Below are 16,777 nucleotides of genomic sequence, written 5' to 3'. Positions count from 1 at the left end.
CCGGGCATAGTGGTGGTGCACGCCTTTAATCCCAGCACTCGGGAGGCAGAGGCAGGCAGATCTGTGAGTTTGAGGCCAGCCTGGTCTACAGAGCGAGTTCCAGGACAGCCAAAGCTACACAGAGAGACCCTGCCTCGAAAAAGAAAAAAAGAAAAGAAAAAGGAAAAAGGCTGAAACTGTCTTCATAATTTATTATACTTCCAAAGTCTCTAAATAACGGCACCAAGAATAACAACCTTTTTACAAACTGAAAAGCTCCCTAAGGATTAATTAATGTGCTATCAAACTAGGCGAGTACAGCAATCACAGATGGGTAATGCTGGGACTGCAGATGCGGTGCAGGCGGTCGCAAGCGTCCCTAACATACAGGAAGCCCTGGGTGGCCTGCGCCTTAGCACAGCATGAACTGGAGACCATGACACTTGGGAAGTAGAGACAGGCGGAACAGAAGTTCAAGGTCACGACATAGCAAGTACAAGGTCAGCTCCTGAGCTACACAAGACCCCTATCCCAGCCGGGCGCAATAGTGCACACTTTTAATCCCAGCACTTGGAGGCAGAGGCAGGCAGATGGATGAGAGTTCGAGGGCAGCCTGGTCTACAAAGTGAGTCCAGGACAGCCAAAGGCTACACAGGGAAACCCTGTCTCGGGGGCAGAAAAAGACCCTGTCTCAAAACAAAAAAACAACCAACAGGGCCGGGGAGAGGGTTCAGCGGGTAAAAGCACAAGTCTCATGACCTGCACTCAATTCCCAGACACACAGAATGGAAGAAGCAAACTTGTCTCCCAAGTTACCCTCTGACACCACATATGCTCTTACGCACACAGAGTTCAAGGTCGTTCTCAAGGTGATAGTGAGTTTGAGGCCTAAGATACAGCCTGGGCCACAAAAGAAACATGTATAAGAAAGACTTTCTAGAGCCGGGCGTGGTGGCACACGCCTTTAATCCCAGCACTTGGGAGGCAGGGGCAGGTGGATCACTGTGAGTTTGAGGCCAGCCTGGTCTACAAAGCGAGTCCAGGACAGCCAAGGCTACACAGAGAGACCCTGTCTCGAAAAACGAAAAGAAAGACTTTCTAACACAAATATAAAACTTTTAATTATTCATATGCTTATAATTTTGTCTTTCATATTTAATTTCTCACTCAATAGCAAGTTTACTTATAAATAAGAGATACTTGTGTTCACATTGTGTTATTAAACATTATGATTATGGTGTCATATATTTTTGACTGTGGTAATCACCTATTTTGATAGTGATACTTAATATTTCCATATTTGGAGGTTGGAATATATTTAACCAAAGGAATTTCCTAGCTCTACTGTGGAGTTGAAAAATAATCTTAAACTTATATTTATTGCATTATTTGCCAACTAGGTGCGTGTCCTTAATCACTACTGATGAATAAAAGCGTAACTCAGTTAACACATTAGGCAAATAAATCAACTTACGATAATAGAAATAAGGCCAAGGATGAATGCTGAGGGACATAGAGACAAAGCTTATGGGCGGACAGAGTTTATGGGCGGCAGCTAACAGCAACCACGAGAGCGAGCAAATAGAAAGGCTTTGCAGGAGTAGAGGCGCCGAAGCTGCGGCCAGAAGATTAGAAGTTTCTGAAACAGCAGGGAGAATGAGGAGGAGTGAGAGCCTGAAGTGTGCTGTGTGTCCCTCGTGTGGCTGGGACAAGGGCGAGTGAGGATGTGTCACCTGGGGAAGGGCCACATATGTATGACCTGTAATGACCCACCAGAGAGCCATGGGACTCGCTCTGTAGGCGAGAGGCCTCTGTGCTCCTACGGACCTTACAGCCGGTGATGGTTTCTGAGGCTAAGCAGATCACCTGAGATCCACTGTGAAGACAAAGCCAGTGTGTCTGTTTTTGAGACAGTGTCTCACTATGTAGCCCTTGCTAGCCTAGAAGTATGTAGACCAGGCTGGCCTCAAGCTCAGAGATCCATCTTCCAGAAGTTATCCCTACAAAGTGCCTTCTGGGTTCCGGTTTATCGCCTATTTCTTTAACTATAAAATGTCTTCACAACCCACAGTCTTGTTCTCCTCTGATCTGGATGGTGACATATGAGAGTGCGGACTAATGATTGACCCTGGAATAGAGAGAAAGGCTCCTGGAGGTGTTGAGCAGGGTGAGTGGGCTTTGCAAATGAACCGCAGGATAGCCTGTTCTGCAAGGGACACCATCACTCCCAAAATCTAAGTTCACTCAATGCCTCGGGATGAGACTTTGTTGGAGAACAGATCCACTTGACTTACAGAACCCGAAATCTAATACTGAGTCCCTGTAAGAAGAGAAAGGCACCAGAGTGCAGGGAGAGGCTGTGAGTACAGGAGCAGAGACTCAACTGTGGGCTCATTGCCGGGGATTGCCAGCAACTACCAGAAGCATGGAACGTTCTCCACCACAGGCTCTACAAGGACCAACCCTGACACCACCCTCACAGGACGCCGGATCTCCAGAACCACACATGAGCAATTATCTGTAAAGGAAAAAGTTCAAGGGTTTTTTGCTGTTGCTGTTGTTGTTTCCTATTGTTTTTGTTTTTGTTTTGTTTTTTGAGACAAGGTTTCTCTGCCTAACCCTGGCTGTCCTGCAACTTGCTGTAGACCGGACTAGCCTAGAACTCACCTGACTCTGCCTCTCTGAGTGCTGGGATTAAAGGCGTGTGCCACCACACCCAGCTTTCAAGTTTTTAATAAAAAAAATTTCAAATGAAATTACATGGGAGGTGGAGGTATAGTGGCAAGTGTAAAGCCCTGTGTTTAATCTCCAATACTGGAAAGGAAGGGAGAAAGTGAGAAAGGAGAGAGAATAGAATAAGAAAAAATAAGCAATAATATGAAATATGTGCGATTTATATAAAGATGTTCATGCTCTTACTGTGTAACAAACTGTTAAAAGATTAGTTATCTAGTTGGAAAACAGCTACATGAAACATGCAAATTACAAGTTAGTTACCATGGTAATTTTAATTATTGGGTATTTTCTCTGGGTCAAGTACTGTTCATGCTGTTCGGTCCCAACAAAGACCCACTGCGGTGAGCAAGTAATCCAAGCAATGCCAGTGACTCTGTATTACACGCACATTTCCCTCCTCTCTGTAGTGGCTTCTTTAAAAACCAAATGTTTTGGTTTTAATCCCAGGTGTGGGATATGAGGCTGTTTCAGATTGTCCATGGAAGCTGACTATAAAGTGTCTCATGCTCTGGCAGGGGCATAATTTGTGCCAGATGCAGATTGTTTAATTCTGGGAGTGCCTGAGAGAGGATAAACGGGAGAGCCCTGAGAGGGCCTGTGAGAGCTGCTGCTGGTACCCGCCGTTGTTGTGACGCTGCGTTTGCTATTGCTGGTTTTCTGGACTGCCGGGCAAAGATTGGACTTTCCCCCTAGGAACCCAATGGCCCTAATCATCAGGAAGTAGTCCAAAGAGGTCTACCCACTTTTCCCTCTAACCTTTTTTCTCGCCTCCCTAATGTTGGCTGGTTGAAGGCATTGGGGCGGAGAAGGGTGGTAGATATAAGAACCCAGATAAAGTAGATTTTTTTAAAAAATACACCCACTCACAATGCCCTTGTTTAAGTACATGTGTTTAACATCGCCAGGGAGGTAAACAACCTCAAGAGTGTGGCTAACTTCTCTCATACCAAAGCAGAACTTGGGTAATGTCCTCATGGACTGCCAAGCGCAGCTTTTGGTAAGACTTTTTATTTGATTGGGGTGTGTGTGCGCGTGCGTGTGTGTGTGTGTGTGTGTGTGTGTGTGTGTGTGTGTGTACGTACACAGGTATGCACAACACTAGACTTATTATGTGGCTGCTGGGATCTGAATTCTGATGCTCATGGCTGCACGCCAAGCTCTGTTGACCACAGAGCTATCTCATCAGCCCAAGGTGGGGATTTTTTTTATTTTTAAAGATTTATTTATTTATTTATTTATTTATTTATTTATTTATTTATTATACAATGTTCTGCCTGCATGTACAACTGCAGGCCAGAAGAGGGCACCAGATCTCATTACAGACAGACTGTGCTCTTATCCACCGAGCCATCTCGCTCGCCTCCCAAGGTGGGGATTTTTAAGAGGGTCTCAGATTCCGCTAAGTGGTGTTCTTGAACAACGGACCATCCACCCTCTCTCTACTTCCCTCTCCTGGTTGGTATTTAAAATAGCCGACAAGATGTCCACTTTCATAATGGTGTTCCCACAGTTTCAAAAGTGTTTGCTGAGGGGCAAGGAGAGCTGTTACTGTTGGTTACACCCCCCCTTTGGAGAAGCTGAGTCTCTGCTGCTTCCTGGCTGCCCACAGCAGAGAGCCTGGCAATGAATGATGAGTGGGGGTTTAGCAGAGATCTCTTCAGATTTTTCCAACTACTCCCCAAAGAAAGAGTTTCTTCTACTCACTGGTATTTCTATTCATTTTTAATCTCTATTTCTATGTCTCTTAGATTAAAGTTTATAAGTCACAAGATCATGCTAACATGTTCATTTGAATCAGAATAAGACTTCTTTGACATGGTAAATTTGATTTTGAAAATAAAAGCTGGTTTTACATTTTATAAAACAAGTAATAAATGTGTTGTTTTTCCACAAGTCAAATTATGAAGCTTACTGTAAATCCAAATAAATTAATAGAATTTTTGTATTAAGAGAAATGTATTCAAAACCTGTACATAATATTCTTAAAATAATAAATATTCTAGGAAAATGTTTTTATAATTATATAAATTTACACTGAAAATGTTAGATATTAACTTTAGAGTTATTTTTTAAATTATGGTACATATTTGTTTTTGGTTTTGTTTTAATGTTAGCAGGCTTCTATTCTAGAATCTCATTCTTTACTCCCTGCACTATGTGGCTCAGTCAGTAAGATGGAAACATACGCAACATCAGAAATAGGTAAACACAAGTGTAACCAGCAAAGAAAGTGAATCTTCTCGCCCTTCAGACTGGGAAAGGTGTATGTCCAATAACGCCCAGCACTTATAAAGCCACAGGAAACAGATTTGTAAAAGTGACTATTTGGGGAACTGAAGAGATGTTTCAGCATATAAAACCATTTGCTTCTCTCTCTCCCTCCCTCCCTCCCCCCACCTCTCTCTCTCTTTCCAAGACTAGGTTTCTCTGTGTAGCCTTGGCTGTCCTGGACTCACTTTGTAGACCAGGCTGGCCTTGAACTCACAGTGAACAAGATGCCTCTGCCTTTGCATGTTGGTGTGCGCCACCACAGTTCGGCTCATTTGCTGGTCTTGAAGGGGACCTGGGCTCAGTTTCCAAGATCCACATATCAGTTCACAAATATTCACAACTCCAGTTTCAGAGGATCTGACCCTCCTGTGGCCTCTGCAGGCACCAGCACACATGTGGTACACACACACACACACACATGCAGGTGAACCCTCATATACATAAAATAAAGTTTTAAGTGACTATTTGTTGGATAACTTGGCAATGACAATTAAAATTTAAACTATGAGCCAGGCACAGTGGTGCACACCTATAATCCCAGCACTCAGGAGGCAGAGGCAGGCAGATCACTGTGAGTTCGAGGCCAGCCTGGTCTACAAAGTGAGTCCAGGACAGTCAAGGCTACACAGAGGAAACTCTGTTGCAGAAAAAAAAAAAATTAAACTATGCACATTCTTTTGAGCTAGAAAAATCTAGACTATAAATCAAACTTTAAAATGGTTATATCTAAGAGGTTCTTCAAAAAATATTTTTATGTGTATGTGCCTGAATGTAAGTATGTGCACCACATTCATTCTAAAGTTCACGAAAGTCAGAAGGCGTTGAGTCCCCTGGAACCAGAGTTACACTTAGTTGTGAGCCATTATGTGGGTGCTGGGAACAGAACGTGCATCTTAAATACGGAGCCATCTCTCCAGCCCTAAGACATGCTTTTTAGGCTAATACCTCTAACACATTAGATTGGTATGTGTATACAGGCTGGCGCATGCATGGGGAGAGGTGTGTGTGTCCAAACACGCTTCTATGGAGGTCAGAGATTGACACTGGCCTATATTGCTCTCAACTTATTTTTCTTTGAGATCCAGTTACTGACTGAACCTGGAGTTCCTTGGTTGACTAAGACTGGCTGGCTAGCAAAATCATGGGATTTTCATGCCTCCAACTTGCCCTCCTGCCGCTATACCTGTACTGGGATTATGGGCACATGCGGCAGCTATGCAAGTCTTTTTACAAGGGCACTGGGGATCCAAACTCAGGCCCTTAGGCCTACATGTCAGTCACTTTACCAACTGAGCAATTGCCCAGCCTACACATGAGATTTTAATAAGTAAGGCGTTTACATGGGCCAATAGCTCAAGTTTAAAATGAACTAAATAAGTTTGAGCTAGTAAAAAAAAAAAAAAAAAAAGGAAATATGCCAGGCGGTGTTGGTGCATGTCTTTAATCCCAGCACTCAGGAAGCAGAGGCAGGTGGATCTTTGTGAGTTTGAGGCCAGCCTGGTCTACAAAGTGAGTCCAGGACAGTCAAAGCTACACAGAGAAACCCTGTCTCAAAAAATCAAAATAAATAAATAAATAAATAAATAAATAAATAAATAAATAAATCAGGAACTGTACATGTGCAACCACTGATTTGGTGATGCCCTTGCCATAACGGTGGCTCTTTGTTGACAGGTGGTAACTTAGCTACTATGATACTCAGGACTCTTGGGACATGAGGTTGACTGTCAACTGTTCCGGAGTCTAGTGTCAACTTGACACACGTTAGATTGTCTGAGAGGAGGCAAGTGTTTCCATATTATCCAGCTGTAGGATGTTCTCTTAATCAGTGATTGCTGAGAGAGGGCCCAGCCCCTTGTGAGTGATGCTAGCTCTGGGCTAACAGGAAAGCAGGCTGAGCAAGTCATGAGAGCAAGCTACTGAGCAGCACCCCTCCATGGCCTCTGCCATCACACCCCTCCATGGCCTCTGTGCAGCACCCCTCCATGGCCTCTACGCAGCACCCCTCCACTGCCTCTACGCAGCACCCCTCCACTGCCTCTACGCAGCACCCCTCCATGGCCTCTGCGCAGCACCCCTCCACTGCCTCTGCGCAGCACCCCTCCACGGCCTCTGCAGCACCCCTCCACGGCCTCTGCAGCACCACCCCTTCACGGCCTCTGCAGCACCCCTCCACAGCCTCTGCAGCACCCCTCCACGGCCTCTGCAGCAGCACCCCTCCACGGCCTCTGCAATACCCTCCACGGCCTCTGCGCAGCACCCCTCCACTGCCTCTGCAGCAGCACCCCTCCACTGCCTCTGCAATACCCTCCATGGCCTCTGCAATACCCTCCACGGCCTCTGCGCAACACCCCTCCACGGCCTCTGCAGCAGCACCCCTCCACGGCCTCTGCAATACCCTCCACGGCCTCTGCAGCAGCTCCTGTGTGTGCGCGCGCGCACACACACGCACACACACACACACACACACACACACACACACACACACACACACACACACGCCCCCATTGCTGCCTGTTTTGAGTTCCCGCCTCAACTTCCTTCAATGACGGATGATGAGGAATTGTACGTCAGAGACACCCTTTCCTCCCCAAGTGGCTTTTGGTCATGATGTTTCAGCACAGGAATAGAAACCTTAACTAGGATGGAAATTGGTACCAAAATAATGTGGTGTTGCTATGACAGGCCTGACTGTGTGTTTGTGGAGGGACTTTGGAACTTTGAGCTGGAGAAGCTGTTAAGTATCCAAAGCTTAGCCGGGCGTGGTGGTGCATGCCTTTAATCCCAGCACTCGATAGGCAGAGGCAGGTGGATCTCTGTGAGTTCGAGGCCAGCATGGTCTACAAAGTGAGTCCAGGACAGTCAAGGCTACACAGAGAAACCCTGTTGAAAAAAAAAGCATTCAACGCTTTAATGAACTGCTCTGTGGAAGCCCGGAAGAGCAGAGCGTTGAGAGAAGTGCCTGGCCTGTGAGGTTCCAGAGTGACGTTTGAGAGTAACTTACAACTATCAGGGCCCTCACACACTTACTGTTTTGACCTAAGATTCTGTGGCTCTGGTTATCTGAACAGATGACCAAACATCATGACCAAAAGCAACATGGAGAGGAAAGGGTTTCCCCGACTCACACTGCCACATCTGAAGGAGCAGCTGCGATTAACAAGAAACTGGTGCCATAACATGAAACCTGTGTTGCACTGAGGTAGTTGATGCCGGCTAGCTGGAGCTGAGGAAACAGTGGTGATTAAGAAGAGACCAGCATCACTGATTGAAGTGAGATCTTCTGGAAGTGTTTGCTGGCCATCAGCACACGGAGGCTGTCAGAGGTGGCCAACATTGTACGGCGAGCTGGCAGACAAACTTGGTAGTAAGAGAATCACCTGGCAGGTGGTACTGGTTTTGAAGGCATGAAAAGGGTTGATAGAGAGTAGCTGAGGTGTGGTGCTGTGAGAAGCCAGGAGAGGCCTTTGGTGAGGCTGCAGCCTCAGTAGCAGTTGAGGGCCCAGAATTAAAGAGGACACATAGAGAGGTTGAGGTTGGCGCCAGGAAGGGAGCCCAGGCAAGGCTATTGATGAAGAAGCTCAGTTGCAACAGAAGACACCAGCATTTTGGAGATGCCAGCACCGTGGGACAACAGCCAAGAAGGCACCAGCAGTGGAGCGGAGCCTTCCTGAGTATAGACCACACGCTGTGTGTGCTGCGGTGGTTAGAGGTGGCGATCAGATCCCCCGGGAGGAGCCCAGAAGACGTGAGTCCCAAAACACTGAACACTGAGTTATTTACACTGCTGGAGTTCGATTTTGCTTCGTTCAGATTGTGACTGTGCCTGGTTCTTCCCTCTTGAAGTGAGAAGGTATTTAACTTAATTTTTATTTTAATGAAACCCACAGTTGAGAGACTAACTTTTCAAGAGATTTTAGAGAGGTTGGAGAGATGGCTCGGTGGTTAAAAGCATTGTCTGCTTTTCTGGAGGACCTAGACTCAATGCCCAGCACCCACATGGCAGCTCACAACTGTCTGTGACTTCCAGTTAGAGAATCCGACACCCTCACTCAGACACGCACAAAGCGTCAATGCACATAAAATTAAAATTAATCATTAACATTTTTTTCAAAAGAGATTTTGGAGTTTTACAAAGATTTTGTATTTTAAGAGAGACAATATTTTAAAGATTTTGAATATTTTAAAAAGACTGACATTTTAAGTATTTAATTTTTAAAAATTGTATGTATATGAGTGCTCTATCTGTATGTATGCCTGCAGGCCAAAAGAGGGCATTGGATCACATTATAGATGGCTGTAAACCACCATGTGGTTGCTGGGAATTGAGCTCAGGACCTCTGGAGGAGCAGTCAGTGCTCTTAACAACTGAGTCATCTCTCCAGGTCCAATATTTAAATTTGTAATGACTTGGAACTTTAAAATTTTAATGTATATATTGTAATGTTGCTATTCTTGTGTGATCTTTGAGGTAAAGAAGAAAGGGAAAGTTATAGCTTAGCAGCGGTAGACTTGTGTGTCAAATTGACAAGGGATCAGTTATGCTGGCTATTTTTATGTCCACTTGTCACAATCTAGAGTCATCTGAAATGAGGGAACTTCAATTGAGAAAATGTCTCCATAAGAGCCAGCTATAGGGCATTTTCTTAATCAATAATTGAAGGAGAAGGGGCCAGCTGATTGTGGGTGGAGCCATTTCTGGCCTGGTGGTCCTGGGCTCTATAAGAGAGCTGTGGAAACAAGCCGTGAAGAACAAATGGGTGAGCAGCTCCTGCCTCCTGGGCTGTGGTTTGGAAGTTAAGGCAGACAAACCCTTTCCTCCCCAACTTGCTTTTGGCCATGTAGTTTCTTCACAATTAAAACGCCAGCAAGGACAGCTATCAACAGAAGTATCTACATAGGAAAGGACAGTCACAAGGAGGAGATGTTGGCGTGACTAACTTGTCAGATGGTGAGATGAAAAATGGGAAAATATCGAGTTGAGAGGACAGAGCAGACTGTGAGATGCTGAAAAAAAGAATCACAGCATGAAAATAGACGTTTAATTCATCATCACAGTCTTGACAAACTTATCCTTAGAGTTCTTGATCTCCACAGCGCGTACTCTCTTTGTTTTGAATTACTTAGTATTTGTTTGTTTGTTTGGGCAGTAACTGGAAATTAAACCAAGAACTTCTAGTATACTAGGCAAGCATTCTACAGCTGAGCTGTATCCCCAGACCTTAGTATTGGTTTTGTGAGAGAGGTCTCTCTATGTAGCCCAGGCTGGCTCAGACAGCAGCCCCCTCCTTCCTCATCCCTACAAGGGCTGGAGACTAAGCTGGGAGTCATCATACGGTCCCAGGCTGTAATGTCAATGTGTTCTCCCTCTCTCTCTCTCCCTCTCTCTCTCTCTCTCTCCCTCTCTCCTCTCTCTCTCTCTCTCTCTCTCTCTCTCTCTCTCTCTCTCTCCCTCCCTCTCTCTCTCCCTCTCTCTCTCTCTCTCTCTGGCTCTCTCCCTCCCTCTCTCTCTCCCTCTCTCTCTCTCTCTCTCCCTCCCTCTCCCCCCCCCCTAACTTTACTGCTGTATTTTGCTTGGAAGCTGCCATAGGTACCCATGTCTTTTTTTTTTTTTTAATGACTTTCTCAGTGGGTACAAAATACTAAAAGTGCTTAAGGTAATACACATGCAGATTTCTGCCTACATTCTACAAATATTTTGTACACTTATTTTTCCTCTACTTAGATATATGTATCTAAGAACAATCTGAAATTTGGACCCATTTTATCTAGGAATCAACCAAGCCAAAGCCAGATGCCTCTAGCTTTAACAATAACAAAAATGAAAGACTCTTTTCTGTGCAATACAATGTTCATAGACTAGCTCTGTGGCTTGCTGGACAAAAGCGCTGGCTGCCAACCCGGTGCTCTTGAGTTCAGCCCCTAGACACATGCAATGGCATGAGACGTGAATGCCTCCTACAAGCTGTCCTTCGACATCTGCACATGTGCGCACACACATGCACGCGCACACACACATGTGCATGCACACAGTTACACACAAACACATGTAAAACTACTAAAGTATTCATTCAAAAGCTCTCAAGACTCCACTTTAAAGCTGTAAGATTTGGGGCTGTTTGGTCATATTAAGTTCTAACAAAAAGCATAATGTATTTATATAACTCTAAAAATCATACTTGTCGTTTCAAGTCTGTGCTTGGTAGTAGCTGGGTGTCCTTCCCTTACCTGTAAGGTTGTACTTTAATCCCTTGGCTTTGACACTCCAGTGCTTTTCTAACAACAGCTTCATTTTCTTCTGTATAAACAGAGCATGTGCAATAGACGACTGCTTGAGCCTTAGGAACTGTATTGAAAGAAGATAAGGTCAGCATGGTGGCCCCGTGCACAGTTGCTGTTGTCAGAGGGTCAGCATGGTGGCCCCGTGCACAGTTGCTGTTGTCGGACTCTCATTTGTTAGTAATGCCCCAAACATGAATGGGAAGGATGTCTGTGGATGTGGGAGTGCCTCCCCTGTATTTTATTTTTTAACTCAAAATTACATTTGTTTGTGTGCGTGTCATGGCACACATGTGGTAGTCAGAGGACAGCTTGTGGGAGCTGACCCTCTCCTGCTACTGCAGGCGTCCAGGCATCAAACTCAATTCCTCAGGCACATTTCCCTGCTGAGCCGCCTCACTGCCCCCTCGGGTGGCTCTCCTTCTAAAAAAAAAGCTTGCCTTAGTAAAGGAAGCAATGACCGGTAAGCAAAGTAAATCCAGCTAGACTGTTCAAAATCAATGAGAGTTCGGTCCCCGTGATCAATCTAGTTCCACTCACAAAGAAACACGCAGCCCATTGTCCTCCATACATTCTATCACCTAATGAGTTTAAAGGACCCTAGAAATAGACATTAATAGGAATTGCGACTCTGCTTCTTGCTGCTATGTGAACCTGGAAAAATTACTCAAAAGACTCAGCTCTCTTGTCCATGAAACAAGGCACTGCGATGAGCTGTGGTCCACTCATTAGTTCATGCTCACTGAGCACCCGCCGCATGCCAAGGACTTCCCTAGCCTTCGAGATCATAGATGAAAAACAAAGACAAAAATCCTGCCACTGTGGAGATGACTTTTTAGCAGAGGATGAACTAAAGTGAAACATGACTAGGAAACCCATTTGGGTGATGGATGAAGTGGGGTGGGTAATGTTTTCGGAGAAGAAGCTGTTGGTTAAAGTAGCAAACACTGCTCATCTAGAAGACCGTGAGCAGACAAGGAGCCAACTACAGTACTACCTAAGGAAGGAAGAGGCCAGTACAGGGGACCTGAAAGGGAGGTGGGGCTGGCACTCTAAAGACTGTTGGGGCCCATCTGACCAGGTTACAAGGAGTGAGGAGAGCGGAGCAGGGGCCAAGGTAGAAAATGCCATCTTGGGCACAGCGAGATGGCTCAGCAGCTTAGAGCACTTTCTGTGCTGGGATGTTTAGACCACTGGCTGGGCTGTGGATTTTACGCTGCTTGAAACCCATTGCTTTCAACAATGTCACTCCACCTGCTGAGACTGTAGAGAACAGCGGTGGAAGTGAGTGGACAAATTAAGGCCATCGGGTTATGGGCAAAATAACAACAGGAGAATTATATCATGCGTAAGAAATCAAAGTGCAGAGTGAAAAAGTTGAAAATGTACAGTCATGAACTGGGTAAGTGGCATGTACCTATAATCCTCGCACTTGGGAAACTGAGGCAGGAGAAAGAAGAGCTCAAAGCCTACGTGGGCTCCCCAGCAAGACTATAAGCAAGCAAACAAACAAACAAACAAATGTAAAGTTATAGACACACTTAATTATCTTCCTCCAGCATTAATAATTCATTACATTATGCTAAATAACTGAATTTACATTGGCAAATTTAGTATAGTTTTATATCTACATATAGATAGTATATTTTTAAAACTAAGTTGATTAAAATGAACATTATTTGAGGACATTAGGATTTGAAATGTTGCTTGTGGCTCACATGTTATCGCTATATTCTAATAGGTGAAGTGTGTATTCATGATTCAAAGACTGACACTATCTTAGTAAACTAGCACTAACAGTGAACTTACATTTCATTGCATGTGTTAGCTGTTCACACTGCTGCTGAGCAAGTATCTGAAGCTTACCCTCTGGTGGACCACCTTGAGAAAGGTCTTGAAGCAAGCCTGTATCTAAATTTTGGAAAGAAAATATATACTTTTAATATATGACACTATAGGTGCTTTTCAGAAATTGCTATTTTCAAATTATTTTTCAATTGTCTAATAATATAAATTTTCATAGAAAATTCCTACTAATGCAGTTGATAATATTAAAATATTGACTGTAAATGAAACATCAATAAAGGTAATTATGTTTAGTTTTATTACTGTTTTTCAAAAGGAATATAGAAAACGTTTAATATTGGCTTTCTCCAAGTCTCTATGAAATAATCACTCAAAGAACTGTATAAATCACTTTGACAATTAATACAACCAATCTGAAGAGAAATACAGAAAACTTAAAAATAAGATTTAGTCTCCAGGGCTGGAGAGCTGGCTCAGAGGTTAAGAGCACTGACTGCTCTTCCAAAGGTCCTGAGCTCAATTCCCAGCAACCACATGGTGGCTCACAACCATCTAGAATGAGATCTGGTGCCCTCTTCTGGCCTGAAGGTGTACATGCAACCTGAGTACTGTATACATAATAAATAAATCTTAAAAAAGAAAGATTTAGTCTCCAGTGTTGAAATTGATGAGTTATAACGAATTTCATTAATTTATAAATCAGAACAAGTACCTTCATGTTCATTTAAAATAAATTCCACTGGGTTACTAACGCCTAGCCCTGAGCAACGAGGCAGCAGCAGGATGACCTTAACGTTCTGCAGCCTTTGGTCCCTTGCTTCAATGCTAACAAACGTTTCATGAAGTATTTCAATATCTAGGAAGGAAAAATAGCAAAAGAAAGAGACAAATACCTCGTGTTAAATATGAAAACTCTGAATGCAGCATGTGACCATAGCTTCCAAATCCTCAACCCCACGGAAACTAAATGCAACGTAGTTAGAAACGGGAGCTGTTCTCTGTTAACCTCCTAAAGTTAATCAGATGATTTGCTTTCTTTTTTAAGACTTATTTTAAGCACGTGTATGTGTGCAGGTGTGTCATGTGTGTGGCTACTCACAGGGGCCAGAATAAGGCATCAGGTCCCTTAGAACTGAAATCATAGGCTGCTGTAAGTAGCCCAACTTGGGAGATGGGAATTGCTCAGGTCCTTTGCAAGAGGGATACAAGCTCTTAACCACTAAGCCAGCTCTGCAGCCACAAATCCCTTTAAACACTTACTTGTAAATATTACTTATTTATCCCGACTGCTCTGTGTGTATGTGTGTTGTTGTTGTTGTTGTTGTTAGTTTTTGTTGTCAACGTGACATAACCTAGATAACCTGGGAAGGAGAACACCGGTTGGAAAACTGCCTCCAGTAGATGGGCTGTGAAGTTGTCTTTGGGGCATCTTGATTGATGTGGAGTGCCCAGCCCACTGAGGGTAGCAGCATCCCTAGGCAAGAGGACCTGGGCTGTATAAGAAAGCTAGCTGAGCAAGAACCAGTAGGCAGCCTTCCTCTGTGGTTCCTGCCTCCAGAGTCCTGCCCTAAGTTCCTCTTCTGACTTTTACTCAATGATGGATTGTGACCTAGGAGTATAGGCTAAAAATGAACACTTTCCTCCCCAAATTGCTTTTTGTCAGGGTGTTTAATTACAGCAATAGAAGTCAACTAAAACAGCCTGTGATCCTGGCTTTTGGTAGGTTGGGACAGGAAGATGAAGGGTTTAAGGACTGCCTGATGTGTGTGTGTGTGTGTGAGAGAGAGAGAGAGAGAGAGAGAGAGAGAGAGAGAGAGAGAGAGAGAGAGAGAGAGAGAGAGAGAGAATGTGCATGTGCATGTGCATGTGTGGAGATCAGAAGGCAACTTATTATGGGCATTGGATATCTTTCACCTTTATAAAAGTTCCAGGCATTGAACTCAAATCATCAGACTTGCACAGCATGTCTTTTTAACCAAGAAGCCATCTTGCCAGGCTGAAGTATATGTCTTTTATTTTATTTTTTAAGATTGATTTATTATATATACAGTGCTCTGCCTGCATGTAGACCTGCAGGCCAGAAGAGGGCATCAGATCACATTACAGATGGTTGTGAGCCACCATGTGGTTGCTGGGAATTGAACTCAGGACCTCTGGAAGAGCAGCAGTTCTCTTAACAGCTGAGCCATTTCTCCAGCCCTATGGGTTTTTTTTGTTTTTGTTTTTTTTTTTTTTTTTTTGCTAATTCATAAGAACTTTTAAGCATTATTGATAAAAATCAATTGATATACTTCTATAATTTGACACTTTATTTTATACCAGCCTGAAGTGTGTGGTTTTTATTGTTAATTCATATGAATATTCAAGTATTATTGATAAAATTGACAAACTGTAATTTGTCATTTTATTTTATTACTACACAGAATTTTTACTTTTTTCTGGTGTCCAGTTAATCAATCTCTTATGGACAGTGTGCTACACATTCTACTGAAGAACTGTCAAATCGTCTCCCGGGGCCATAAAGTATTTCTCCCATAATGTATTCTAGGAGGTTCTAGATGTGCCCATGAAATGAAGTATCAATTTTCTTTCTATCGGAGTTGATGAAAAAGATCACGTATTCCTCAGCACTCTGCGTTGTCACCTCAGCCACAGCTGAGGCGCTGTCTGTGCAGGCCTTGTGGAGACTTTGCCCTTTGCATTACTCGGCCACCTTTGCATTGCTCAGCCACCTTTGCGGTACTCAGCCACCTTTGCGTTACTTGGCCACCTTTGCGGTACTCGGCCACCCATGCATTACTTGGCCACCCTTGCGTGGCTCGGCCACCCTTGCGTGGCATCCATTGTTCTAGATCTTTACACATTATCAGAATTTCTGGTGAAGTAAATCTTACCCCTTTGTTTTTCCTCTTCAGCCTGCTCTGGTATGTTTGGCCTTCTCTTTTAGGATTTATTTTTTATTTATGTGTATATGGTGGGGAGCGTGTGCATGGATGTGTGGGCATATCCCTTCTCCGCCTGACATTCTCCTCAATTCTTTTCCTTTCTTCTCTTTCTTTTACTTGGTAGTGGCAATCCAACCCAGGGCGTCACACACGCTATGCCCATGCTCCCCTGACTGAGCTCCCCAACCTATTCAGTTCTCAATTGTGCGCACTGCACTTTTTTATTTCCAGAATTTTCTTTTGGCTTGTGTAATGGTTCACATTCTATAGCTTACCGTCAGCCTCTAGTTCCTGATGGCAACCCTGGCTGCTGACTTCTGCGCTGTGCTGCCTACAGTATTTACTTCCTGACTTTTGCAGGCTGCTTAGCATAACCTTTAGTCCTGGTGAGAGTCCGTGGCTGGCAGGGTTGGCGTCTGAGTCCTCAGTGGGTCTCATCCTGTCTAGTGTGGTCTCTTTTATTCATATCTATCACTCTTCAGGGTTAGGGCTAAAATAATAGTCTCTTTTCTTTGCAGTTTAGTATTTTTTTTTTTTTTAGTCACTTCTTTCTTTCTATTCTTAGCTGAGTGCTAGATATTGCATTTGGAACTATTTGGGAGGTAAGTGGAAAGTTAGAAATTTTTTCCAGAGAGAAGTTACCTTGATTCTGGCAGGTAAAGTGGGCCTGCCTAAGACTGGTTACCATAAGTCCCAGGTCCCCTTAATTCAATTAAAGATTAAGATGGAAGAAATCTGAGATTCAAGTTCCTTGAGAACCA

The 16,777-nt window shown here is 44.0% G+C and overlaps 1 protein-coding gene across 1 annotated transcript in view; it reads right to left on the bottom strand.

Annotated features, from left to right (window-relative positions):
• Nsun7 (NOP2/Sun RNA methyltransferase family member 7) overlaps positions 1–16,777 on the bottom strand; it is a 36,277-nt gene that overhangs the window by 2,105 nt on the left and 17,395 nt on the right. The window contains exons 7-9 of the mRNA XM_051165124.1: positions 13,784–13,927; positions 13,075–13,176; positions 11,215–11,332 (exon numbers count right to left, since the gene is read on the bottom strand). Of these exons, the coding sequence (XP_051021081.1) occupies positions 11,215–11,332; positions 13,075–13,176; positions 13,784–13,927 (364 nt within the window). The remainder of the gene's footprint in view (positions 1–11,214; positions 11,333–13,074; positions 13,177–13,783; positions 13,928–16,777) is intronic.

The sequence above is a fragment of the Acomys russatus genome, chromosome 22, assembly GCF_903995435.1.
Source record: "Acomys russatus chromosome 22, mAcoRus1.1, whole genome shotgun sequence".
In the NCBI taxonomy this organism is placed as follows: domain Eukaryota; kingdom Metazoa; phylum Chordata; class Mammalia; order Rodentia; family Muridae; genus Acomys; species Acomys russatus.
The sequence above is the reverse complement of the archived record's forward strand: the minus strand, read 5'-3'. Positions and strand labels throughout refer to the sequence as shown.